Source organism: Vidua chalybeata, chromosome 16, assembly GCF_026979565.1.
Source record: "Vidua chalybeata isolate OUT-0048 chromosome 16, bVidCha1 merged haplotype, whole genome shotgun sequence".
NCBI lineage: Eukaryota > Metazoa > Chordata > Aves > Passeriformes > Viduidae > Vidua > Vidua chalybeata.
In genome coordinates, this window is record NC_071545.1 from 7,508,903 (window position 1) to 7,534,520 (window position 25,618).

Here is a 25,618-nt window from a genome sequence, read left to right on the forward strand (position 1 = left end):
TTTTCTGCATTACTTATGAAGAAATCAGGGTTTCTTTGAAGTAAGAATTAGGCTTTGTTTAGGTTCTGTTGCTCCAGTGCAGTCATTTGATGAGCAGGTAGAGGTGGCAATGCTGGAGACTGACAAGGTGAGTCACTGCACTTCATTAAATGATTTTGCACACACAAGGGAAGAAAGGGTTTGCTGGAATGTAGCGAAGTGTCCTTCAACAATAACTTAATTCCAGAGTAATAATTTGAAGTATCTTTATTGAAACATTCAGGTAAGTATTTAAAGAATGAAGCTCATTCCAACAAAACTACCGATTTAACATTTCCAAATATAAAAACATTAAAAATTAATCTTTGTGGGGATAACTTTTATCCCCAACAAATTACTGTTATTAACATTCTTCATTGCACTAAAGAAACCAAGGAGGAAGACTAGTCAATTTAATTGCTTTTGCACTTTAGAAAAAATTGCACTGATTTACATCAATTACCCCAAAATTACAAGCAAAGTTAACCTTGTTCATGGCATCCCAGCACTGCAGGCTTCAGAAGCTGAGAGTCAAATCAAGTGCCAGTACAATTCAAAACCCTCAAATTTTGCAGATTATCAAAGTAAGTCCCACTACCACTACTGTCATTATGGTATTAAGGGATACCTGTGGGAGGAAAAACCCCAAATGGAGCAAACTGCAGTACTTGTATCCAGTTCTAGAGGGAGGGGAGGGTTTGTATCACCATTGGGTTACTTGGGGAAAGCAAGTGTTGCCAAAGATGGCTTTTCCACAAGAGGCTCTGAAAATTTGCAGTGAAGTGATTAAGATGATTTGGGGGAAGACACTTTTGCACTTTGGATTTTGATTTATTCAAAACTTTGCTTGTGCATTAAGTAGTCCTAAACACTCTGAAGTTGTGCTTTATGTAAATAAACTAAATAATTTCTTTTGACTCTGTACAATTCCTACCATAGGTAAGTTAGTGCTATTCAAAAAATAAGTGTCGAAACCATCGCATGTATTGGTTTTTCAAGCTTTACTACAGCTACTGTTAAAAATACACAACAGAAAGAACTCCAGTTACACTGCATGAACATGTTCAGTATTTGGTGTGTAAATGCCGTGCAAAGGAAAGTAACAGTGCCTTGTGCTCCTTCCCAGGGCAGGGCTAGGAAGCGGGCCAGGCATGCAGAGGCACTATTGCTTTCTAGAAGGCTGGAAATTCACTAACTCTGTCCCACCATACCCAGGGCTGTGGCTGGGGGTGAAGTGGTACAAGAGCAGGAACAAAGGGGTGATGGCCCAGTGCTCCTCAGTGCCTCCCATCCACAGGGCACCTGTCCCTCCCCAGTGCCCACACCCCACGGCTCTGGGGCAGGCTGTGGGTAAGGTAACAGAAAAGAAGCAACACAGAACTAGGGTGACTGCAGGAGAAGTTTTGCAGGAGAGCCTAAACCGATTTTAAATACTAAAAAGGTAAACAACTGGCAGTTGTTTTTTATAAAGTATAGTAATGTAAGATAATTTTATAATTATTGGGTGCAACTGTACTTTTCATAATGTGCACGGCTGAATGGTTAGTTAGCAATTTATCATGCATGGATTCCTGCAGGAAGGATAACTGCCAAGTGCTTTTACAAACGTTCATGAGCACTCAATAAATTTCACTACAGCTTTGGTGACACTAACATGGAGAGGATTAAAGCAACTGTAACAAGTGTACAATAAGACAAATCTCTGTCCCAGGGGAGGGAATGTATATTTGTGCAAAATCCCAGTTAATAAATTACAGTAGTTATTACTGTACTGTGTGTGGCACTGTTCACATCTTCAATGCATTGTTACCAGCCTGCCTCCCTGGGCAGGGGCCTCCTCAGCACAGTCTGAAATCCACACTCTGGATTTTATCTTTGACTTGCTTGGTCCTCTGCCATGGTGCAGTCTGGTGGCGATTTGTCACTGTGAATGTCCTCAGTGTCTGTCTTTGCCTGTGCCACCTCCTTCTGCTCCTCTGCTCTTTCCCTCTCCAAAGGTCCTTGCTCTTGGCCAGGGGAGAGATTTGGGGGTCTCTGATCCTGCTTCTCTAGGTCTTCACAGTGGCTGATGGAACTGGTCTCACTGAACCCATCAGAGCTTCTCAGAGACCTTTTGAAAGCTTTCTGACCTGTGAAGTGTTTGAAGCATTCAGTACCCATGAAGGCAGCAAATACAAACAGTGGTGTGCACAAGTTCAGTTTCCAAAGAAAGTATTGGAATTTTGTAACAGCAGAGAAGTAGGTTTCATTTGCCTGCTACTTTGGACCCTGAACATAGCCCCAGACAGGTCTGCAAAGTAACAGCACCTGTTACTGTATTCTGTGTATGCAGACAGAGAAAACTGAGCTGAAGCCAAGCTGCCTGCTTACAAACTGAAATGATTCCAGGTTAAACAACTGCACTCAAAGTCATAGGCTGGAAGCCACCAGCCCATAAGGTGAGTTAAAACTGGGTTTCCTGCCACGCAAATCAGCACTGATTACTAAATACAACTATGCAGAGAGTGCCATAGATTTAACATATCTTCACCTCAGAATGGCTTAGGCCACAAAATGTTTGGTAGCAATAGAAATGCAGCTGCTGAAGTATATGACTACATGTTATCATGCTTTTACTTAAAATAAAACTTCTGGCTTGCTTACCTGTTAATTTTTAAAGCTCAATAACCTCTTAATATTCTACAGAAATATTCCAGACTTCCTGGGCAGTTGTCAGTTAATGGGACAACTTCCTGTAGTCCCAGGAAGAATATGCTGGGGAGAGAACAGCTTGGGCCAGTGTTCTGTGCCATGGGTAGTCTAAGGTTTTTAAGGGGGTAGAAGATGAGCTTTAGTTCCAGATGTTACAAAAGATAAAAAATCATGTGGGTCTTCCTGTGTCAGGGAAGTTTTAGAAATTAAACTCGGACACAGAAACTTACCAGGAAGTCTTTGTTTTGCAAGGCTGGAAGTGGGAGTTGGTGGTGGAGTGCTGCCTGTTCCTTGGGCCTTTGATACATACATAGATTCTGTGGATTCTAGAGAGCCTGCAGGTTAAAAAAAAAAATTGACTAAAACTTGTGAAATGGCAGTGTTTGAGTTCAAACTGTCACATGGGGGTGATGCATTTCTGAGAACCCAGGGACATGAGTGCTAAGACTTCGGAAGTGAATCGTTTCCCCCTCATTTCACAACACTGCTACACTCTGCAGTCCCATTTCCTTCCTGCCCTGGGCATGTGACATCTTCCCCGCTGCCAGGAAGGGGTATCCAGGCAGGCAGGGTCAGCATTCCCAGGGGAATGGGCTGTTTTTTGCTCTAAGAACCTGCCACTTGGTACATCCAGAGTCACAAAAGCCCTGAGCACAGCAGGAAGCTTTCCCTGCAGGGTACAGATACACAGACAGTGGGCCACTGCCCTGGGTGTGCCAGATACTCTGCTGAGCCCAGGAATATTCATTTCTGTGACTGCCACAGTACTACTACAGTGAAAATTTGTAATTTCAGGACGTATTATGTTGGTACATCATTCTCACTGATGTAAAAGATAATAGGCAGCTCTTTCTGCATCCCCAGACACAAATTACAAATCTGAGAGGAAAATATAGTCTTCCACATTGCACCATTCCATTTACTACTGTTTCCCACACAGTCCAATTGATGCCAGGCCCCAGCTGGCTTTAACCTGTCCTCCAATTGCTGGACATGCAGTTTAGCACACAGACCAGCACTTATCAGGATGGCAGCAGCCAGGTGCCATGCCAAACCAGGATTCTGATGCACTCACATGAGGAGTGATGTGCTAAGACCAAGCTACCTCCAGCTCATGTATTTAACCCCCCCCAAACTCCTCCAGGATATGCAGCTAGAGGTCACAGGAATGATTCCTCTATTAATAAATGCCAGTGCCTATCATGGCTTTTTTTAACATGATTCAACATGCAAGAACAAAACGTAAACTGTACAAGAGAGTAGAAGATTCTTACTGTTACAGAAATAGTGCAAAGCATGTTCTTGTACATCCTGAGAGTGGATTATGTCACTCAGGATCAAACCAGCACAGGAACACGTGCTGCAGGTTCAGTACAGAACTGAACAGTCTCAGTACCAGCATGACACGCCCTACCTGCTGTCAAATTGAACGTCCTTCCCTTGGGCAAGGCTTGGAAGGGAGAAAACCAGTTCAGCACAGAGCCCACCACTGGGATCTGTCGCAGCAGCCCCTGCAAAGCACAACCCAACACTGGTGAGAAGAGCCCCCCAGGGGATGAGTTACCTCAGGGTACCACAGGGCTGGTGTTTGTGGCCTCACCTCTTCCAGAAGTCGTTCTTCATTTGCTTTTTGAAGCTGAAGCTGTGCTTCCTGTATCCCTTTTCTAACAACTTCAGTCATGTTTTCCAACAGCTAATAAAACCCAGAAATAAGGATATGTATTACTTGGACTTGAAACTATCTTTTTAGTTCAGGTTTTCAGGATGGAGAGAGGGTAGTCAGATATTTTTCCAATTTAAGACAGTATGTGACAATCTCTATTTCATTATGACAATAAATTAAAGAATGTACATGCTGACTGCAGGATTTTTTAACACAAAAGCCCAGAGGAAATAATGTAATTTTAAACAGGAGTAGTATTTTTTTTTTTTTTTACACTTAGAAACGAGCCTATGACCCAAATTCTTTGAAAACCTGCTTAGCATATAAATGTTCCTCAGATGAATGTCTGGGAAGAATGTTTATGTTTATAGAGTACATTTTGGTCCCTAGAAACACCCAGGACTCAAATCAGCCTCACAGGAACAAGTTATGTGTCAGCCTATAGGATCACGTTGTTTTCCTGCTCTCATAAAGAACTGCCACTGATCCTGTAGGTTCAGGTCCTGCAGCCCAGGCCAGCAGCAGCAGTGTTTTATACTGCAAAGGGCAGGCAGCTTAATGGGACAGCAGCAGGGACAAGGAATGAACAAACCCGAGAAGCTCCATCTTTGTGCGAGGCAAATGCCAATTTCCATATATTAATGTTGGTTTTAACACTGCACAAGGACAGGCATTTCCTCCAAAATGCCAAAAATTTGTGTTCCTGTCAGCTAATAAAAGGAAAAAGAGGAAGCTGCTCCTTTTCCCTCAGGGAGCGGCCAGCCAGGAACTGACCCCCATGGCTGCTCAAGACCCGTGGTAGTCCCTGGCTACAGCAGGGAGGGCAGTGGGGTGGAATTCAGAGCACCAGGAAGAACCACTGTGTTTCTGGCCCAGTCATCTTCAGCTTTGGTCCTGCCTTTCAGTGCCTTTACTGCATGTCTCAGGGCAGCCTGGACTGATGTGGGTTTTTTGTAAAATCCTCCTTGTACCAAACCCTCCTCATGTGAGCGGGGCAAGGGGCATTCACAAATGGGTTCTGCTTTCCAGCTTTGGATCAAATGGTGAAGATCCACAGATTTACTGCAGCTGGTCCCAAGGACTGCACCCTTCTGATTCTTCCACTACTTTGTTCCTCCCTGGAACCTTCAGAATCTGAGGGGCCCGTTCAGTTCCAACCTCTCCACTACAACAGTTAAAAAACTGAAGGTGCTCTACAGACAAAAACATTCCTCATGTCACCCTCCAAGCAGCACAGGGAGTCAAGAGTGGGCAGGAAGTCACTGCTAGAAAAAAAAATCATTGCCATAATCAACATATTCCCATGAGCAGAAATAGGCAAAGGATTTCTGAAGTTCTATTTATTTTTGAGGTAAGAAAATTAAATGCCCAACACTAGCAGAATGAAAGGACAGATGTAATGCAGGTCACTTAAGGATTCTATTTTAGAGAACATTTGGAGAACTCCATTCAGGTAAGTGCTTTGACAAATAGAAGTTGCATCATCAGCTTTATTACTTCAATACGTAACTTATAATTTCTGGATTTAAGACACCATTTTAAAGTTTTTCACATATTTTAGAGCATAGTCTTAAAGCTGGTATATAAAGAATCTCAATCCCACCACATCTAGCAGTGAAGAGAAACACCAGCTCACAATCAACTTACACCTTCACTTTTGTTTTTTGACAGCTTAAAATCTGAATGATAAAATGAGGCTACTTCAGTACCACTGAAGGTTTTCATTAGAACTACTGCACACAGGACTATGAACACAAATCCAGACATCCTTAAAATATCATAATCCATAACTCTCTGTATGTAGACACAGATTATTCCTTCCAAAGTAATTAAAACTCTTGTGGGCAAGCACAACTTTTACTTTCACAATGAACAAAACCATGTCCTGAAGCCAATATGAAAGGGGAGGAAAAAAGGTGTTTCAATATTTTGTGAGTTGTTAATACATACTCTTGAATTTTCTTCAATTTCTCTGCCTGTTGCTATAATAGTTTCAACCAGCTCTGACACATCCAGATCCTCCGTGACCATGCCAATGTAAACACAGTTCTTCTGCCCTCCGAATTCTGGACCTGGGGGCACAGGGAGAGTCAGATCTTTGTGCTGAACAAATCTGCAATCCTGCAAGGGCTGCAGCACTCGTGCTTGTGAATCTGGAAATCCCAGTACACACCCCCCCTTCAGTACCTAAGGGCAGAATCTGTGTGGGTACAAATTATGCAGGCCAAGAAAGTTCAGCCCTGGGGGTTTTCAAAGACAGGAAACATAACCTGAGCAAGAAAAACAGTGGATATTTTATACAGTCAAGGAGTTGTGTTATAAATACCAGCGTTGAATATGCTTTAAACTCCTTAACTTTCAGCCATTTACAGATTACTTGGTTCCACAACCATAGGGCACTTAATTTTTGACAGCTGATTAGAAAAAGATCAGAGTTCTGAATAAGTAAATGAATACTTTCAGCTATCATGTGGCACTGTGTAAATGTGAAAGTGTTGCTAATTATCACAAAAGTCATCTAAAGCTTTTAATCAAGCCACAGAGCAGTGAAGCCATCAGTGCCAGTGGGTTTGGAATGAGATCTGCTTTCCACTAGATCCAGAAGGCTCTGTTTACACACAGGAATGCTGCAGCTTTTTTTCTTTCTGGCAAGGAACCCTTCTTGGTCTAGTTGCCCACACATCAGTTTTCACAAGGATTTCTGAGAACAGCTCACCTGGTGAGCACTCCTGAACTGAAACACAGGGGAGGAAGGAATAGTTACAGGTGTTCCTTCTGCAATAATCACATGGGCAGCAGCTCATTCTGCATTATAATGACCTATCAAATCATTCCAGCACAGCTAGGAGAATGACTACTAGCTTGAAAAGAAATTCTTTAAATAGTGCAGTTACCCAAAGAAAACGTGAGATCCGACTCCAGCTCATTTAACTTTTTCAGAAGTTCTGTATTGATTTTTTCTAGTTCTTTTTCTTGTTTGTCATCATTCTTCTCATCACTATGATAGTTGTACCTTCAAACCAAGCCAAGAGATAGTAATTTCACTTTACAGTACATAAAAAAGCACCTACAAATTTAGTACATTTCTACAAATTCCTGTATTTTACAAACAACAACCTCTGAACATTACAGCTCCTACCAGCAAGTTTATTGGCATTTGTCATCAGGGACTGGGGGGTGGGCTGAGCTTGCTGCTGCGAACTCAACACAATAGATTTCTGGTTGCTATGTTTTGACTATACAGAATCCTTCCCAGAGGGCTGCATCAAATGATCAGAACAGACACCTGGAGGGTTTTTTAAAGTCTATTCAGCATATCAGTGACTGTCATTATAGATAAAAATAGAAGTTATGCTTGGCTAAAGACAGTGGAATGCACTTGCTCATTACATATCCCCCCCCCGCTTCCAGTGTTACAACTGGTGCCCAAAGCAGCTCTTCAGCTTTTCTTTAAGAATTAATTGAAAATTACTTTATAAAGGCAGTTTCCTAAAAAGCACTCAAAAGATTCAGCTGGATGCAAAGCCAGATAATGATCAGTAAACGAAACATCCAAAAGACCACTGAAGAGAGCACATGGTCCTGTCTGCTCAAGCACAGTGCTTGCTAACACAGCATAAAGAAAATAATTTACCTCACAACACCTAACCCTGGCCAGGCAAGATCTTCAATATACAAGAGGCTAGCTGTTCCTCTCACTTCTTGCTCAAACTCCTCTCTCAGCTGCAGTGTGCTTGTCAACACCGGAATCTTCATTTTTAAGCAGTCTACCAAGTGATCAATGTCTTGTATTTCAGTTCCTAAAACTGCAGAGCAGAAGTGTTAGTGTGTGATAGGTGTGATGGATGTGACACAAATGTCTGAATTAGGGATTTGTAAAGGAGCTGCTCTGCAAGTTAATCACAAATATAATTTACAGATAGTATTGAGTATCTTGGTCTATGTAAGTGGGTTTTTGGTTCAGTTATCTATGCACTGATACAGCAAAATGAAAGGAAGTAAAGATTTCATAAAAATTAATAAAAAGGATTTTTCTCATGTTACAAACTAAGAAGGATATGTTACAATACCCTGTTACATTACATCAGTAGCTAGCCTTAAAAAAAACCCACAAACATCCTCTTCCCATAACCCAGCTGGACATGAATTAGCTTCCATGTTGGTTTAAAACAAAACATCACAGCATCACCAAGTAATTTTATTCTAAAATCTGTTCTGTGTACACCTGGACCTTCTCTCATGAGTGTCAGCTGTTCTGCAGCCTAAGCCCCTCATCCCACACAAGCCAACAGGAGATACTGTGCACCCCACTGAGCCCTGCAACTGCTCTGTGCTTCTGCTTTCCAAACCACAGTTTTTTTTTAATTTATATCCCCCCTCCATCAGTAGTCATAGAAAACCCTGGAGGCTCAGTAAATAATTATTCCAGCTAAGTAGCTGTGTTTTGAACACAAGCACCATTGCAGTGTTGAAACACCTGTATAGAAAGTTCAGGCATCTGGTGTTAAGCAGCTGAGAGAAGGAATTTAACTGCTTTTCCTAATGAGTTTAAAAGGTAACCAGGAAGTCTTTCTCTGCAGAGATAGTGAGGCAATGTGACCCACAACAGCTGGGTTCCCATTAATGCACCCAGTGCTGAGCTGCAGTGAAATGACGTGGTTTTGGTTTGTTTATAAGAAAATCCTCTCCACAGCAGAAGATCCTGAGGAGCTTCTTGAGCACATCTGCTTTTACCCCAGGAGATTGTTGTAAAAGCTGGGCTTTGCTGGGGAATGGTACAAGGGGCTGACTGGAGTGAATGTTACCTGCAGAAGTCATGAGTGGGCTGAAGCGCACGCACGTGCCTTCATCCTCCAGTTCCACCACATCGACTCCGCTGGCAGGAACCAGCTGTGCCAGCTGCTCTCCCAGCTGCAGGGACAAGGCACAGTCAGGGAACTGGGCAGGGCATGGCTCCTGCAGGCCCTGCCTCAGCTCAGGGAACAACGGACACAGTTTTCTCTCAAAGTCAGTTCTTGCACCAAAATACTACACCCTGCAGGTGAGATGACCGAGTTCAACAGATCCTTAAAATCATGGAAATTTGGGATAAGCTGCAAGTGTTACAAGTCAGAATTTTCTGCAAAATTGTCACTGCTATTAGGTGTGCCACAATTACTGCACAAGGGATCCAAACCAGCCACGTGCTCTGCCAGCACAGGCTTCTAGAATTAACTCAAGAGCTGGAAAAGGCTGTCTGTTCAAGAATACACAGACAATGGCAATAGAGCATTTGGCTGATTTAAAAGAATTCTGAAGTTTACACATATTCCCACAATACCAAGGGAACAACCAACAGCTTAATATTCAGGAATGATTTCACTACTAATTCTGTGTAAAATTATCAGAAACGTGAAAGCAACTTTGCTTCAGAGCAAATGAATGTTTTAAACAGCCACAAGTTTTGCAAAGGAAATCGGATCAAGAACATCTTTCAAACTACTCTAACAAGGGGTTTATAGCTCCTGATGACCCCCTGAACCACTCCACTGTCACTCCCCTTCCCTAAAGAAAAAAGCATCCATTCTTACCCACTGATTGAAAGTGTCACAAATGTGCCTTTCGTTGCTTATTATGGGGTGCTGAATAGTTGAGGCCTGTGCAGCATGTGACGTCTGATCTGAACCAAAGACACAAGAATCACAGAAGTGGGTTTTTATCTACTTAATTAAATAAAATGCAACCTAAAATTTAGATAAAAGACAATTACGTTTCCTAGCTAATGTAACACATCTACACCGTGTACTGGGCCCGGAGCAGATGAACATGGATGTTTTTGTAAAAATATGTTGAACACAATAAATACTGGAAGTAAAACAGTTGAATGTAATAGTTAAAAAAAACACCAAACCAGTAAAATACTTCTGAGTTTTGAGGTTAAAATGCCCCAATGGAAAACAATCAGTGTTTTCACAAAGCAAAATCTTGTCACAGGAGGCTGCAAATATTTAATACCTGTGACAGTATTTCCAGAGTTGTTCCCAATGTGTTCTGCTGCTTTTAATATTATTGCAACAGGAACTGTAATCAGTAAACCACAGCATTGTAGTGCTTGCCACGAGCTATGAAATGTTTGAAAGGAACAGAAAACCTGAACAAACCAAAATCTCTCCCCACCAGTACACTCATACTCAGCCTGCAGCTTGTAAGAGACTTCCATTATCTGCTCCCAAGATCAAAATCCTGTGCAAATCTTCTTATTCAAGAAGGTAGAAAATTACTTGTTATGAAAATTTAAAACACTGCAGTCTAAAAAAAGAAGCTATCACGTGTATGATTTGTCACAGATTATGATCAGCATTCACAACCTTTTTAAAAGCATGTTACATGAGAGAACTGCACTACATCACATTTATCTCAAATTCATTTGGTGAATTAGTAGTTTAAAGTACTGTATAGAGAGGGGTGTTTTTTGGTCATTGTTTGGTTTTAAATACATCACATACCTCTATTTGAATATTCCCGGAAAAACTTGAAAACCACCACTGGTGAACTCAGTTCATCTTCAACCTTAAAAGAAAAAAAATATTTTCCCCTGCCTTTTTAAAGATTTAACACCATGTACAATTCCTTACACTGCTGAGCAAAGCTTGAGGTCTCTTGAAAACCACCCCAGAATCACTGGGAAACATCAAGAAAGTTCCAGCAGGAAAAGTAAGATTGTGATTGCTCCTGCTTTAGAGAAATGGACTGTGCTACTTCTGGGGACAGTCTGAGGCTACATTTCATAATCCTAATAATGCCAAGATTTATTTGAGTATGAGGGTAAGTGATACAGTAACTTGAGCTCCCAGGGCCATTAATACTCTACAGCTTACTCAGTAAGCTGACTAAATTTTCTATACATCAAATATCAACTAAAATTCGGGATGAGGGTCAGAGTAAAATAACCAAACCCTGTTGGACAGGACATCTCACAGGAACTGAATTTGGAATGAATACATTAGCTGTGATTTCTAAACCTATTTCTGGTGTAGAAACCACAGCTGGGATAATTTTTGTGTACAATATCACAGGGTTCACAATATGATTTCAACAGCAGGGTAATATGCAGCCAGAATATATTAGAGACACTTAGGGAAACTGGTTTCATAGATGTATTACTGAGAAAACCCATGTTCTAAATGGAATTAAATCAAGCTTTGAACACAACTTCTGGATGCTCTTCTGCACTCCCATGGGTGCACGGAACGAACATGGTCCAGAGGTCACACACAACCAAGCCATGAGCTTTCACTGAACAGCAGAACTTAATCAGAAAGATCCCAAGCGTCTCCGAAACAATGGCTATGATTAAAATAACATTTTTAATAATTTATTCTAGTCAAAGTTATTGTTACCATAACAGGCAGAAACTAAGATATACAACCGAAGTGTTAAAAACAACTGTACCGAAGTTTTAATGAAATCCAGGTTTTTCAAGTTTTCCAGCAGCCTTTGACTCTAGAAGACCAGAGCAGAAGGAGAACAAATGGAGGAGAGAAATACAGTTTTAGAAATTGAAAGTTATTCTGAAAAACATTAAACAGTCACAATTTTTGAGCAAACCCCTCCAACAAGTCGGACTCATCCAGTTTTAAATTGTCAATTTGGAATGTAATAGAAAAGTATTTTCTGGGTTTAGTAAAACACTGACTACAAAGTGTGACCTTTAAGAAATAATATTTTGCATATAAGCACTGCATTTTTAAACTAACTCATCATATTGGACCTTAACTTTTACTAAAGTAAGGACTCCAAACATAGTGCACTTGTACCTCAAGAAATATCTTGAAGTCCTTTTTACTAAAAGTAAATTTACTATTATTTAAATCAATACAATGCCAAGTAGGAAAATAAAGTCTCTCTGAAGAGCTTTCAAGCAAAAATAGTTAAGAGAAGTGGCAAAAAAGGAAATTATTATGTTACTTCACTGTCTAGGAAGAACAAAGACTTTTTTCTCATTTATAAAAATATACATAAAATCTAATAGTAAAAGCACAAACCCTCCCTCAAACACTTTCCTGTGCTTTCATCGTGGGTGTAACAATATGACCCAGTGTTATGCTGTCAACAACTGCAGTATTTTAGTTGAGTTTTCTGCAACACATCATAATAACCAGAAAGATCTGTCAAGAGCTGTCAAAAATCCCTGCTGAGCTGTTGCTCACCAGTTGTGAGGCATGCTTTATCCTCTCCACAATGCCATCGTGGCCCAGGTACTGCAAGGAGAGCCACAGGGGCAGGGCACGGAGCTTCTCCACGGGCTGGCTCGACGTCAGCCCCGCTGCCAAAGACTGAGGAGGAAAACAAACAGACCACTTTAACTTCTTTTCAATGCTGCCACTTTGTCAGCTTTGGAAATGATAATTTAGATGCTTATGAAGAATATGGCAGCACACTGTGATTCAGAATCAAAAGCCCAGGATCTGGAGAATGGTGAGTGAGAATCTGAGCATACCAAGGATGGATCCTCGTGTCTGTAGAGTGTCACTGCAGGCACTGCTGGGAGCCCCAGCCAGGAACCCAGAGTCAGAGTCATGCTGTCACATTTTGTTGCAGCCTGAAGTTTATTACAATAAGCACAATATAAGCCATATATATTTTGATTAACCTTATACAAAAGCACATTTTAAAATTTCTAGATATAGTGAAACATACCAGTACAGAAGAGGAGACATAACCCAAAGCCAAAGTTGCCAGATTCACGCTGGAAAAAAAAGTGGGTTTAGCATATATTAAATATGTATTAAGAGACAGTATTTTAATCTGGAGTTTACATATTTCATATTATTGTGTAAAGGGAGGTAATTTTTGTTCATATATTTTTCATTAACAATGCAGGAGATGTTGCTACTTGGTATTCCAAGATTGAAAACTCAAAAGTAAAAATCTAATTTATTCTAAAAATTTTCAGTCCAACATTTGGTGAAATCTTCAGCCAAGGTTGTATCCATAATTTAGCATCAATTTGGTATCAGAAATAAATTGTATGCAAATACAGCTGTTCTATAAAATACCAGGAGAAACTGTCCTTATTTTAGCTTCAAAAAATGTAATCTTAGAGCACTGGAGTCTTCATTGACATTGTCCAAGTTCTTGGAATTTCTTTTGCTTCTTGGTTTAATCTCCCTCCCAGTTCTGTTACACACTGCTCTTGCTGCAGCCTTCTGGACAACCTTCATTGAAATGCCATTTCATTCTCAAAACCAGTGTATGATGTCCTCCCTGACTTAGGTCTTTTAAGGTCCCCGTTGCCTAGAAGGTCTTTTAATTAGTATTTCAAGCTCTTCAAAGCAAAGGCAGATAAGATTACCATCTGAATAAAAGTGATAATTAATCTGTGCTGAAATTATGTCTCCAATTAATTCTTCCTGCGTATGTAAATCAATTTCTATCTCACAATAACAAAACTAAAACCATATAAAATGCTTACTATGACCAAACTAAAGTTGGCCTTACGGCTCTGTGTGAGCTGTTAAATTAGATGGTGTCTATTAGTCAAACTCTTTAATGAACACAGCTCTAGAGCAGTAAATCTCCAGTTCCATACCCTTCCACATGGAGCCACATCTTGTACTGCTCACAGAGCTCCTTCAGCCGGCCCAGCTTGTCCGTGTGCCCAGCACCTGGAGTCCCTGGGTTGAACAGGGAAAAGGCAGTGACAGAGGATCAGCCTGCAATGAGGCTCTACTAAATCAGCCTCTTGAACTGATCTCAGATCACTTTCCATGTCCCAAGCAAGTAACAGTCACCTCCCTCATACGTACTTAAAAGCAAATTTTGTACAGGTGTTTAATTAACTAGAAGAAAAATATAATTTTTCAAGCTAACGTTGATGGCACATCCATCAAAAAAATTTGCACTGTTAATGTAAAACTGATTTTTAACAAGAGATTTGCACTCACTAAAGTAAGTTCCAGTCATATTAATAAATCAACTGACACATGCAGAACTGTAACAGCACAATCCAAATTTGAATCAATTAAATAAAATCCCCTTTGGACAGATAATTATTTTGTGGTCATTAACATATTTCCTGATATTTCTTGATATGTAACCACTGAGCTGCTTAGGAAAATATATTTTTGGTTTTTATTGTATATGTATTCATGAAGTAGAATGAGGGTTTTCGTGATTGTTTGTCCACAGTACTTACCAGCATTGGCCACAAGCAACAAAGGCAGTTTTCCAGACTCAACATCATCTTTAATCAGTCTGTCCAACAAAGCAACATCCTGGTATCAGTAAGAAAACAATGTTTGTTAAACACTGAGTTTCTGCTGAACTGGGAGAATGCATTAAGATTGAAAATGAACAGCATTCTGAAGTTCTGAAAGGAAACATTCTCAATGTCTTGGGTTTTGGCTTGCACTTTCTTCCTCTCAAAGGCAAAATAATCTGAATAAAGCAATTGTGAAAAATAGAACACAAATACACCACATAGTTTGTCAAAGTACTCCAAATACTCCTATTCTAGAAATCTTGAACTAAAAAGCACTTTACTTAAAAGCCATTAAAATATTCTGCAAATGACAAGACCAAGATACAAACTGCTTTCAGAAAATTTCCATCTATGATTCGCACAGCTTTAACACAGAAGACTTAGAAGTTGAAAAAGTAAATGCATTAACAGCTTTTCCAAACAGCATTCCTGATATTCATTTAATGAGGCTTAAAAACCAACCAAAGCACAGAAAGAGCTCTCAGGGAAGACAAACTTACCATTTGGTGCTGAGATCCAAACATAGTGTTACAAGGCACACGGCACATGCAGGAAAGGGGCAGCCCTAACTGCAACAGAAATGATGGAATTTCAACTGAGAAATACTCTTTTCATCTGTTCACAAATAGAGTGACACAAAACCCAGTGTGACAATAGAAACCTTAATATTACTTTATAAAGTAAGTTTTCTTCTAAAATTTATAATCAAATTAATAAGGAAAAAGCACAGGACAAATTATGTATGTTGGGCTCAGGTCTATTTCACATGACCAACAGCTTATGTAAATCACAATGCAACCTAGAAACAATCACTCATTTTTTAAAAAATTAGCATGCAGGATCCTTTCACTGGAAATATTCCGAAAATTTCTCTTCCTCCCACTGTATCACTGCTGTGAAACACAGGCTGTAAATAAAAACTCTAAGTATTTTTCCCAGACAAATGGTTTTATTTTAAATGTATGGTCCACTACAGCTCATGTTATGCCCAGTATGGACTCTGTTTCCTTTGCTATTATTTCCACCATGAGGAAAAATAAGTTGCCAAAATCCTCAAAGCTATGCAGGCAATATGAAGCCAGGCAGGTTTTAATTGCAGGTAAAACCTCCCTGAGAGACTTTACCTGATTGCAGAGAGCTTGGCCCAGGCCTGTTCTGGCTGCAGAACTGATGTATATGACAGGCTGCTTAGTGTAGAGCACGTTAAACCCCTCGAGTGTATAATCTTCATAGCGGGTGTGAATTACAAGTCGACAGATTTTTAAGAGACCTTCACGATCATCTTCATGATAATAGGCTGATCCATTTTCATACCTGCAAGAAAAGCCAAGTAAATATGAGCAACAAAACCAACAGTCAAGGACAAAAATAACGCTAGCCAAAAAAAAAAGCTTGCCACAGGACAGAGAAGATAATAAAAAACTTTCTATTTTCCCAGGTTAAAGTAGATTAAAAGAAAATTTTTACAAGACAGGGTGAGATTAACAATGAGAGAAGCTTAGTATATATTTTCATTTAGACTCAGAGTAAGAAAGAAAAACATCTGTGTCCCTTTAAGATTGCCTTTAGAAAGTTCAAAACCTTGCTTGCTAAAAGTGGAGTGTGGGAGGAAACACAAAAAAAGGCTTCATTCTGGTTTTAATATAAATTCTGGACTGCTAATTTTAAAGATAATGCAACCTGATATTCTTTAGGCTAGGTTAAGTTTATATTGCAGACCTGCCAAGGATTTCTAAGTTTGTGACATGGTGGTTTCTTTAGTTGACATCCTCAGTCGAGTCACATCCATTTTTAAACATTATCACTACCTTGTCACACAAGTTATTGCCAGGGACTCACCTGAAAAGCCTGCAGAGCCAGAGAGTAGTGTCAGAAAGGATCCTTGTTGTAAGTTTTCTCAGTCTTTCCCTGTCCAGCACAGATATATAAGCAGCCAAACTATGTCCCAGCAGAGCCATGTGACCCTGTTCACCAACGTTCTGAAGTCTGCAAGCCAGAACAGAGGAATTGCCAATCAAACCCAAGTCATGGCCATTACAGCAATATGGGCTTTATGGATTTTTAATGCAGACTGGCAGAATTGGCTGACTTGCAATTTAAATATTTAGCAGAGAGAAGTGCAGTATATCACAGCCACCCTCCTGTGTGTCATACTAAGCTGCCAGTGCACACAGAGCACTTCACTTGGCCCAGCTGCTCACAGGAACAACTCCTGCTTTTGAGCCAGCCAACATCAGCTGGAACTAAGCACCTCATCTGCACTGGGACTTGAAAGTGCATTAATACCCTTCTCTCCTATGCACAGAAAACTCAGGACACTTATATTACTATTTTTAGAGGCATAGCTTTTCTTTATTAGGGTTTTTTTGTTTGATGGTTGTTTTTTTATTTATTGGTTTTGGGTTTTTTTGAGTTTTTTTTAAATCTTGAACATATTTTTTGAATATTAGTTTTCAATAATCCTCTGCAGATCAGTTAGTACCACTTCCATTTTACTGAAAAATAGAAACAAATTTTATTTCCTTTAATTTTAAAATCTACAGAGATACGTGATAAAAAATCTATTGGTATTCAATACTTTAAGACTTAAAACAACTTTGAGGAGTGGAAAAAATGAGCTGTCACATGAGAAACATTTCCCTTGTATAACTCAATTTAGCAATTAGTAATGGAAGCTTTGTAATTTTAAGAAAGCCAAGCTTCATGCATTATTCTGCTTCACTATACAGTGTAAGATGCCTTTAAAAAGTTACCTGGTTGCACAATATTTTACACTTTAAAATACATAATATATATACTTATGCATATAAGTATACATACTAAAATATATAGAGAAATTATACATACTGAAACACATGTAGAACTTAAAATTAAGTGGGTAAGTTCTACAGTGATCAGAATACTAAAAAATCAGGTGTCTTCCACATCCAGTAACTGATACTGGCCTCACCTGTAGGACTGTGAAGTTTCCTCTTCCTCCTCTCCATGCATTAGGTTCTGAACTAACTGGAGTATGCTCACCATATCCTGGCCACTGGGAGGGGAAACAAAACCACATTAAAGAGACACCGACAGGTAAATACCAGCATCTAAAAGAGGCCACCTGGGAGACTCCACTTTTACTGAATGCTGAGTACAGCAACAGAAATGGTTCCTTGGTCTCAGAAAAACTGATCACAAAGATGAGGATGCTGCAATTCAAACTTGCTTATAGTAGGAGACTCAGAAAAACAGATCTACTGATACCTGAAAATTTGGTCTGAAAAGCCTGACTTGCCAACATTGAATTCTTATTGCTACACAGCCAACCAAGGCAGCAGCTAAGGATCCACATTTCCCTTCACCTGAACCAGCCTCAGCTCATAACTCAGCACATCTCTGAAACAATTCCCTACAAATCTCCGTTTCTGGCAGACACAAGCTATGTTAGACTTCTCACATGATATGGCAAAACTGAAAAAGATCCACCTCAACTTTTCTAACTCCAACTAAAATGTACAGTAGCGTAAGAACTTAAACTGATAGTTGAAATTGCTTTTTATTCATAGAAAAGATAACTCAGTGTCTCCACCCAAAACCAGGGTTAGTTTCTGCACAGCAGAGACTAAAATAGCTTTTGCAGTATTTTCTGAAGTGCTAGCCTGAGCTCCTGCAGGATCCTCTACCACAGGGGACACAACCAATTTAAATCTTCATTTCAGGCACAATGGTCCTACCTGCCTTATGGACAAGAGCTCTGTTTAATTTCTAAAGACAGCTGTGCTGAAAAGGTGGGAGGTTTCTGGGGTTTGGTGGTTTTTGTTTGTTTTTTGCTGTTTTCTACCTTATCAGTCTCAGGGGTTTTTTAAAATATTTTTTAATAGAAGTTTGTGTTTACTTTGAGTCTCAAAAACAGCTGTAGGCACTACTACTTCATCAGATTCCAAGAGTTCAAAATTTCAGTCACCAAGGACAAGTAACCTTTTTTTCTCTTTTCTACATGAGAATGAAAATAGTTGGTATGATTACAGTATTACTTTTTTTCCCCTATGTGAGTATGGGAAAAAGTTTATTATGATGCCTGAAAAATGTTAACTTTTCCATTCATGCAAGTTGCTTGGAAGACAGACATGCTATGTGTAGTTTAAGATCTTGAAAAGAGCATTATCTAAAAATTGCTGCTGCCTACCTGCCTTGGAGTGGTCCAGGAATATCCTTCCGTGCATATTTCTTTTCATTTTCCTCCTCCACTTTCCTAAGTTAAAGACACAGAATAAACTCTGTATTTGTGTTTGATAACATCAAATATGTAATTGACTTTGACTTGTAGAAATGCATACTAACACGTATCTATTTCACTGACAGCAGGTTCAGAAATAAACCAGATGAGATTGACACTAAAGTTTTGTTCAGACTGAATTAAAGAGCTCCCAAGTTGTTGGGGTTTTCAGTTCTTTAACAGAAAGCTTAGAGAACAATCTCAGATATACAGGAATCAAAAATTGCTGGCACTGCAATAATAAAAAATAAATCCTAACTTTGAAAAACAGACTTGTTTTGGGTAATAGAGAACATGTATAAATATGTATACATTTACTTTAAAAGTGCCAGCATTTGAGAAACAAAGATCATTTGTATAGGTGTAAGCTTCAGAATGACAATGTGACCTTAAACTACAGGAAAATGAGGGGTTTCTCTGCTTAATGCCAGTGACACAAATAATCCTCCCCTCAGCACAAACAGCTATTGTTTTTTATTGTATGCTTTGCACTCACCTCTGATTGTCTTCCAGCATCTTCATTGCTTCGTTCAGATTCTTCCCCATTTCTGCTAGAGTAGGGTCCACCATCTTTTAAGAAAAAGAATGCAACTTTCAAGAAAAGATCAAAACCCTTTTGTCTTACTACTGTCTCTACAATCTAATAAATCGTAGAAGGGGTTAAAAACTCAACATTTGGATCCAGAAAGACAAGAAAGTATTTGAGACTGCCCTAGATGAGAAATAAAATGGCATAGTTCCCTGTCATTTCCCCAGCAGACTTTTACAATGGGAATTTGCAAAACAGTGAAAATACCCAACCCAAATACCCTTGTAAATCTATTTTTTCCTATTTCTTGTACCTTTAAACCAGTTTTTAATCTTAACTAAGTGGAGAAATTCCCTTTATGCAAACAAAAGAGTGAAACCAACCTGCAGCAGGCAGCCAAGACAGGCTGACATGCAGCAATTATCCTCCAGCTGCACAGAACAGGCCAAAAATCCTGATCTCACTGCTGAAATCAGGTAACCACAGATATTGCCAGGATGGAAGAGTTTAAAAATCGTGGAACTCATTTGCCCTGAACCGATGACAAGCTCAAAGTATTTTCCAAAGAACTGCTCTGGCTGTGAAGAAGTCTCTTTCATAAACTTTAACCCAAGAGGCCTGACTGAAGCTTGTGACACTGACACCAGACACCTGGACAGGAGCATTTATCCATTGAAGGATTAGTGGCCATTTGAAGCTTCCAGGGAATGTGGAAGGTGTCATCTGGCAGAGCCAGATGAAAAACAGATATACCCCAGTGTGAGGGGAGAAGGCAGCACCACTGCTAAGCCCCATCATGTTAGACAGCAAACCCCCTGAGATACTCAGGTGACCCCATTACAGAGTCCCTTCTCTCTGCTTCTGCATAACCTCCATAAATTCAACACCAAGCCATCACCCATGTGCCAAAGACTCTGGTGGTTATAACCCCTGCAGGCTGCTGCAGAGGTTGGGGGGACAGGGGGAGGGAAAGGGTTGTTTAAAGAAAAAATCCCACAGGCAAACGCATTTACTTAGACAGATGCAGACACAAAAACAAATTTAATCACAGAAGGTAGTGGGGTTCATTTACATGAGGATTTTATACTATTTTCATCTGGAGGACTGATCAAGAAAGGAAAAAAAAATAAGTTGAGAGTTACCATATGTTCAAAGACTATTTTTAACCAAATATTTTAAGATTTAATTCACATTACAGCAAGTGGTAGGTGGCTGAAAGAATCAGGAGCCAGGCATGGGCACAGTGATCAGACCAAGACTGACAATTTTCTATTCTGTGGCTTTGGAAGCGGCCAGTAACAAATGCTTGGAGGAAGAACAAAAAAATAGAGCAAGAACTGAGTAATATTTTACTATCAGAACTCCCAGCATTCAGCAATAAATAGGTTTTTACACTTTTACACTGACTTGTACAAAAACCACTGGGTATGAGGACCACAATCTAATTAAGAACTGAGTGACAAAGCAGTACAAATACAAAAAGTTCCAGACCTCATCACAGAGTAAAAAAACCCAACGCACACTGCAAGCATTCAATACTCAGAAGAAAAAAAGACATAACCAAAGGAAAAATATAAATTTGATCTTTGGCAATACGTTCATACATTTTGAGTGGTTTCCAGAGTTGCACCATGTCAAAGAAACTCTGGAAAGAAGTTCAGGAAAAAAAATGAGTTTTGTTCCTGCAAGCCCTTAGGAGAGTAAACGATCACAATCTACTGATTGTGATTATCTCACATAAGTGAATTCAGGCTGCCACAAAACATCAATAGCTGGAAGGCAGTTACTTGTTTGAACCTTCCTTAGCATCACATGCAAAAATTCAGGTCTGTTGTAAATGAGGACTCAAGATGTAGAGACATTATAAAAAAAGCTCCGAGCTGCCTTTGTTTGCAACTAACATAAAATTCACCGGCTGAAATGACATCAGATGTTTAAAACTGCACACCCTTACCTTGTGACTCATCCTGTCTCACTCACTAATTACACACATTAAACCCTTCTGCCAATAAGCTGCCAGAATGACTACATAAAATACACCTTTAAAACTCCTAAGTTACACTAAGCTCCAAAAAATGCTCTGAAATCCACAAAGTCTTTGAATCCTGATATGGGCTGAATTGGAAAATTAATCCCTTCTGATTTTTTCCAATAGCTAAGTGGATATGCACCAGCTTATTTTCTCCTCTCAATTCTGGAAGGAGAAGAAGCCCACCTTTACCTGCTGCATGTTGAACTTTCTGTATGTTCCTCCTCTGCTCACATCAGTAAGGTCATGGAGCTGGGAAGCAGGAGACTTTCTGCTTCTTTTAAGCAGCAAGAAAAATAGGTGTGGCAAAATTGCAGCAATAAATCATTAAGTTAAGAAAGGTTTCTGAACACACTTGAATAACAAGAGCAATAATAAACAGAGTATTTTTTTCATGGTCTTGAAATGGTTTTGAAAACAACTGTGGGAGGAGTTCTTCAACACTCCCTCCTGAACGACAGGACAGCACAGGTGTTGAGGGGGTTAAAGCAGCTGCAGGAAGTTTCTGCACTCAGTCCTGCCCCTGGATCACAGGCAGCCTTTGGCCAGGGCAGTTACAAGACACACAAATCCTTCCAAGCTCTAGGGAGGCACCAGCCATGGCTTTTTCTTTCCAGGTGTCCATTCAGCACCTCCTGCCTCCCTCAGCCCGCTTCGACTTCTATCATTCATTGCCTTCCAATGTGTTAATCCAACTCCCTAAGGTTATCCTGCAACAGCTTTGATTGTACTCACTTCCCCATTCTGTTACTAATCTGTTACTATTTTATGAAGTACTTTGAACTGTGAACTGTTTATGATTTTATAGGCAGAACGTCACACCTTGGAGTCACTTGGCAGCTGGGGAGAGGATAAGGGGCCATTCTCCAACTGTGATAAGACTGAAAATTAATTGCAAATTCAAAAGGGAGAATGCTGCTTCTATAGCAATGTTTTCCAATCTTGGTTTTGTATTTCTGTAGGTTGTACTCCTAATGAAATAAAGGGATGAGTTTACATAAACTAATGATGTGAGAAGCAACTCACAGGTGTAGCTCCTTCCGTTTCATGGGAGCTCATTTTCCCATTACATTACTATAACACCTTAAAAGAAAGTTTTACCATAAAAAACCAAAACCTCTTCTCAACAGTAAATTAATCTCAAACAATGTCACTATTCTTCAGCCAAAAGAATATTGTTTTTATTCTCCAGGGTAAGAAAAGTTTAATATAACAAAAAAAAAAAAAAAAAAAAAGACACTTCATGACTGTTTGGCTTGAATAAAAATGGCACTGTATCATCACAAGGCTTCTGTTTATAGATATTCACTCTTTTAATCTTTATTTATTCCCCTGACATGTGCCAGGACCTTAATGCAGCTCTGCTGCCTGAGTTTTCTGTAAACTTACCAGGATGTTGTGGTAAACAGCACAGAAGCAAAAGACAAGAGCCACAAGCTGAGCAAGAAAGCAAAACAGATTTTTTCATGTTTAGGGAAAATGCTGCTGTAGAGATAGCAAGAAGTTACAAGGAAAGAATTTGCACTATTTTACCACTGACAAAGTTACCTAACTTGAAATTTTAAATCCTTCAGAATTGGTCACTTCTATTAAAATCCAGATGGGGAAAAAAAAAAAATAGAATAGTCCTGTTAAGGCAAACTTCTGAAATCTAACACAGGCTTCCAGAATTATTTAAACAAGTTCAGCCCAACAAAAGATTTCTGAATTTCAGATAAAATTAATCTTAATTATATAACATATGACACACAATATCTTAAAAAATAATGCAAAAATAACTCTGCTGAAATAACGTTAATTTGCAGAATCAAACCAAGAGATGTTTGGTGTGCACATCTATGAGTCAGCTTCTACAATGATTTTCACTGCAGTCCTACTGTGCAATGTGTTCAATTCTCAGGAAGTTTCTCATCTGCTAAAAAAGTCTTTTTCCATTTGCAAGACCCTAAAGACTGCAGTCACCCAATGTCACTGCATTACAGCTCATTAGGTGATTGTACCAAAATGGTTACGAAAATACAAAGTTGCAACAAGTGTTAATACAAGTTTAAAAGTACTTATCACATCACTGGCACCCTGCACAAATACACAGCAAGGAGAGAATCCATGGTTCAAATAAAAGTCAGTCTCAAATCTATTATGATAATGCTTAAATAATGTCCACGAGATAAGTGAACAGACATTCTCTGCAGAAAATGTATCCCAACTTGGAGGAATTTTCAATATATTTGGGGGAGAAGAATTCTGACATGTCATGCTCAAGACTTGATAAACTCCAAATTGTACAGATTTACCACAATCTTAACCAAAGACTATTCCAGGAGAGTACTTACTGCTAAATATCTAGAAGACCATAACTGTATCATGGCATTTTATTATACTGAGGACTACAGCTTTCATCACACATGTGGAAAAAAGCCCTGATAAACAAGAGAGGAAGTAAACCAAATGATAACTCCTGACACATATCTATCTGCATAAATGGAAAAATCAGGCAGGCAAATTTTTGCAGACCATTACAGACTATTCCTCACATCAAGAATAATCAAAATATGGACATTTTTTAGGTATTTCATTGTTACAGTGTCTTTATTGTTTACAGTTCATTATAGTCTTATGATGAACTAGTCATAAGAGCTTGGCCAGTACTACACTTGTCCTGTACTAATGCACCTTCTTTAAATAATCCTGTATCACACCAGTGTTCTCTTTGAGTCCAGTTCATAGACAGCATACTCCAAACTATTCCAATGAAATTTTACTTAAATAAAATTTTTCAGAACAAGCAGGAGTCACTTCTGTCAGCGCTAGTAAAGAACCTAAGCTTTTAAACACCAACAAATACCCTGTAACACTGTATTCTTCAGAAAGCTCCTAATATATCAAACTTCTTTTGCCACCAACCCATTAGCCACGTCAGAAAGATACTTCCCGGATCTCCCGACCATTTCACTGGAGCACATCCCATTCAAGCTTCTCTGGACCACCCCAAGGATCACAAAAGCGAGCACGCTGCACATAGTAATGACGCAAGGAGGGGCGTGTGCATTCAAAGCCCTAAGCACACGAAGTACTCGTTATTCCAGAGGCACAGTGTCCCCACAGGCACCGGGACCCGGGACAGGCCCCGGGAGGGGCAGGACCCTCGGCCCCAGCCCAGGTGCGGAGCAGCCACTGACTCACGGTGCCAGCGGCAAACAGGCTCTGCCCGGGGCTCGCGGCACTGCAGAGCCAATATTTGCTTTCTACACGGCACCGGGCAGAAGAGCAAACACAGGGCAGCGAACGCCTCCATTTCAATTTAAAAAAATGGGCAACATAATAATTTATTTAGTAATATTTCCTCTCCTATCCTGCTGAAGGCTAACAGTGACAGGAAATAAGCTCCATCTTTTTTTTTAAAGAAAGCACAAGACCCGCTCCTGAAGCATTTCCCGGTAGTTATTCTCCCTAGGTCCAGATCCGGGACACGGATGCCGGTCACACCGGCGGCTGCGGGGGCCGAGGGGGACACGCCCGGGGGCTCCGCTGCTGCCCCAAAGCTCCGGCGGCAACGCCGCCTCAGCCCGGGGGGCAGCGCCGCGCACCGAACCCCGGCCGCCGCCGGCCCGCGCCCCTCCCCGCGGCCCCGGCCCCACCGCACCCGCCGCTGCTCGCGGCGCGGCCCCGCAGCGCTGCCCCGCAGACCTTCTCGAGCGAGCCGTCCATGGCCGCGGGCCCGGCGCTGCCGCCCCGGCCGCTCCACGCTGGCAGCGCTGACGGGGCCGCGCGGGGCGGGCCGCGCTCGCGCGCTCACCTGGGCAACCGGCCCGCCCCCCGCCGCACGCACCACCGCGCCGCAGCGGCGGGGGGGTGCGCGGCGGGCACACTGCGCAGGGCGCGGCGGGGCCGAGGCCGGCCCTTCGCTCCGCGCAACGCCTGAGGTCGTTCTCCCCCACGCCGGCTGGTGGAACAGTCCCGGAGAGAGCCCGGGGTCAGTGACAGATCCTGGCGCATGCGCGGGGAGCGCGGTCCGAGCGGCGATGGGCGCCGGTTCTGGAGCGGAGCTGCAAGTTGCCGGTTCGAGTCCTCGCCGCGGCGGGCTGTGGCAGGCCGGACCCCGGCAGGGCGCTGCAGGGCTCCAGCCTTCGCGAACCTCTCGGTTGTCACCCCGCTGTCGCCTACGGTGGCACCAAAGCCTTTCCTCC

The 25,618-nt window shown here is 40.9% G+C and overlaps 1 protein-coding gene across 3 annotated transcripts; it reads right to left on the reverse strand.

The window, feature by feature from the left end:
- Positions 1–231: 231 nt before the first annotated feature.
- Positions 232–25,292, reverse strand: PDXDC1 (pyridoxal dependent decarboxylase domain containing 1). Of its 3 annotated transcripts, none has more exons than XM_053957782.1 (23): positions 25,228–25,292; positions 19,370–19,443; positions 18,784–18,849; positions 17,566–17,649; positions 16,455–16,601; positions 15,740–15,929; positions 15,116–15,184; positions 14,550–14,628; positions 13,944–14,028; positions 13,052–13,100; positions 12,852–12,953; positions 12,562–12,687; positions 11,804–11,854; positions 10,858–10,921; positions 9,943–10,031; positions 9,178–9,283; positions 8,007–8,178; positions 7,267–7,385; positions 6,323–6,444; positions 4,310–4,402; positions 4,124–4,220; positions 2,940–3,044; positions 232–2,147 (listed from the first exon to the last, which is right to left on the reverse strand). In XM_053957782.1, exons 2-23 carry the CDS (start codon positions 19,441–19,443, stop codon positions 1,888–1,890), a joined length of 2,349 nt encoding a protein of 782 aa, XP_053813757.1. In that variant the 5' UTR covers positions 25,228–25,292; the 3' UTR covers positions 232–1,887. The 3 variants fall into 3 exon arrangements, with proteins under 3 accessions (XP_053813757.1, XP_053813755.1, XP_053813756.1); XM_053957780.1 differs by lacking the exon at positions 25,228–25,292 and adding an exon at positions 25,119–25,213; XM_053957781.1 differs by lacking the exon at positions 25,228–25,292 and adding an exon at positions 21,624–21,644.
- Positions 25,293–25,618: the final 326 nt, after the last annotated feature.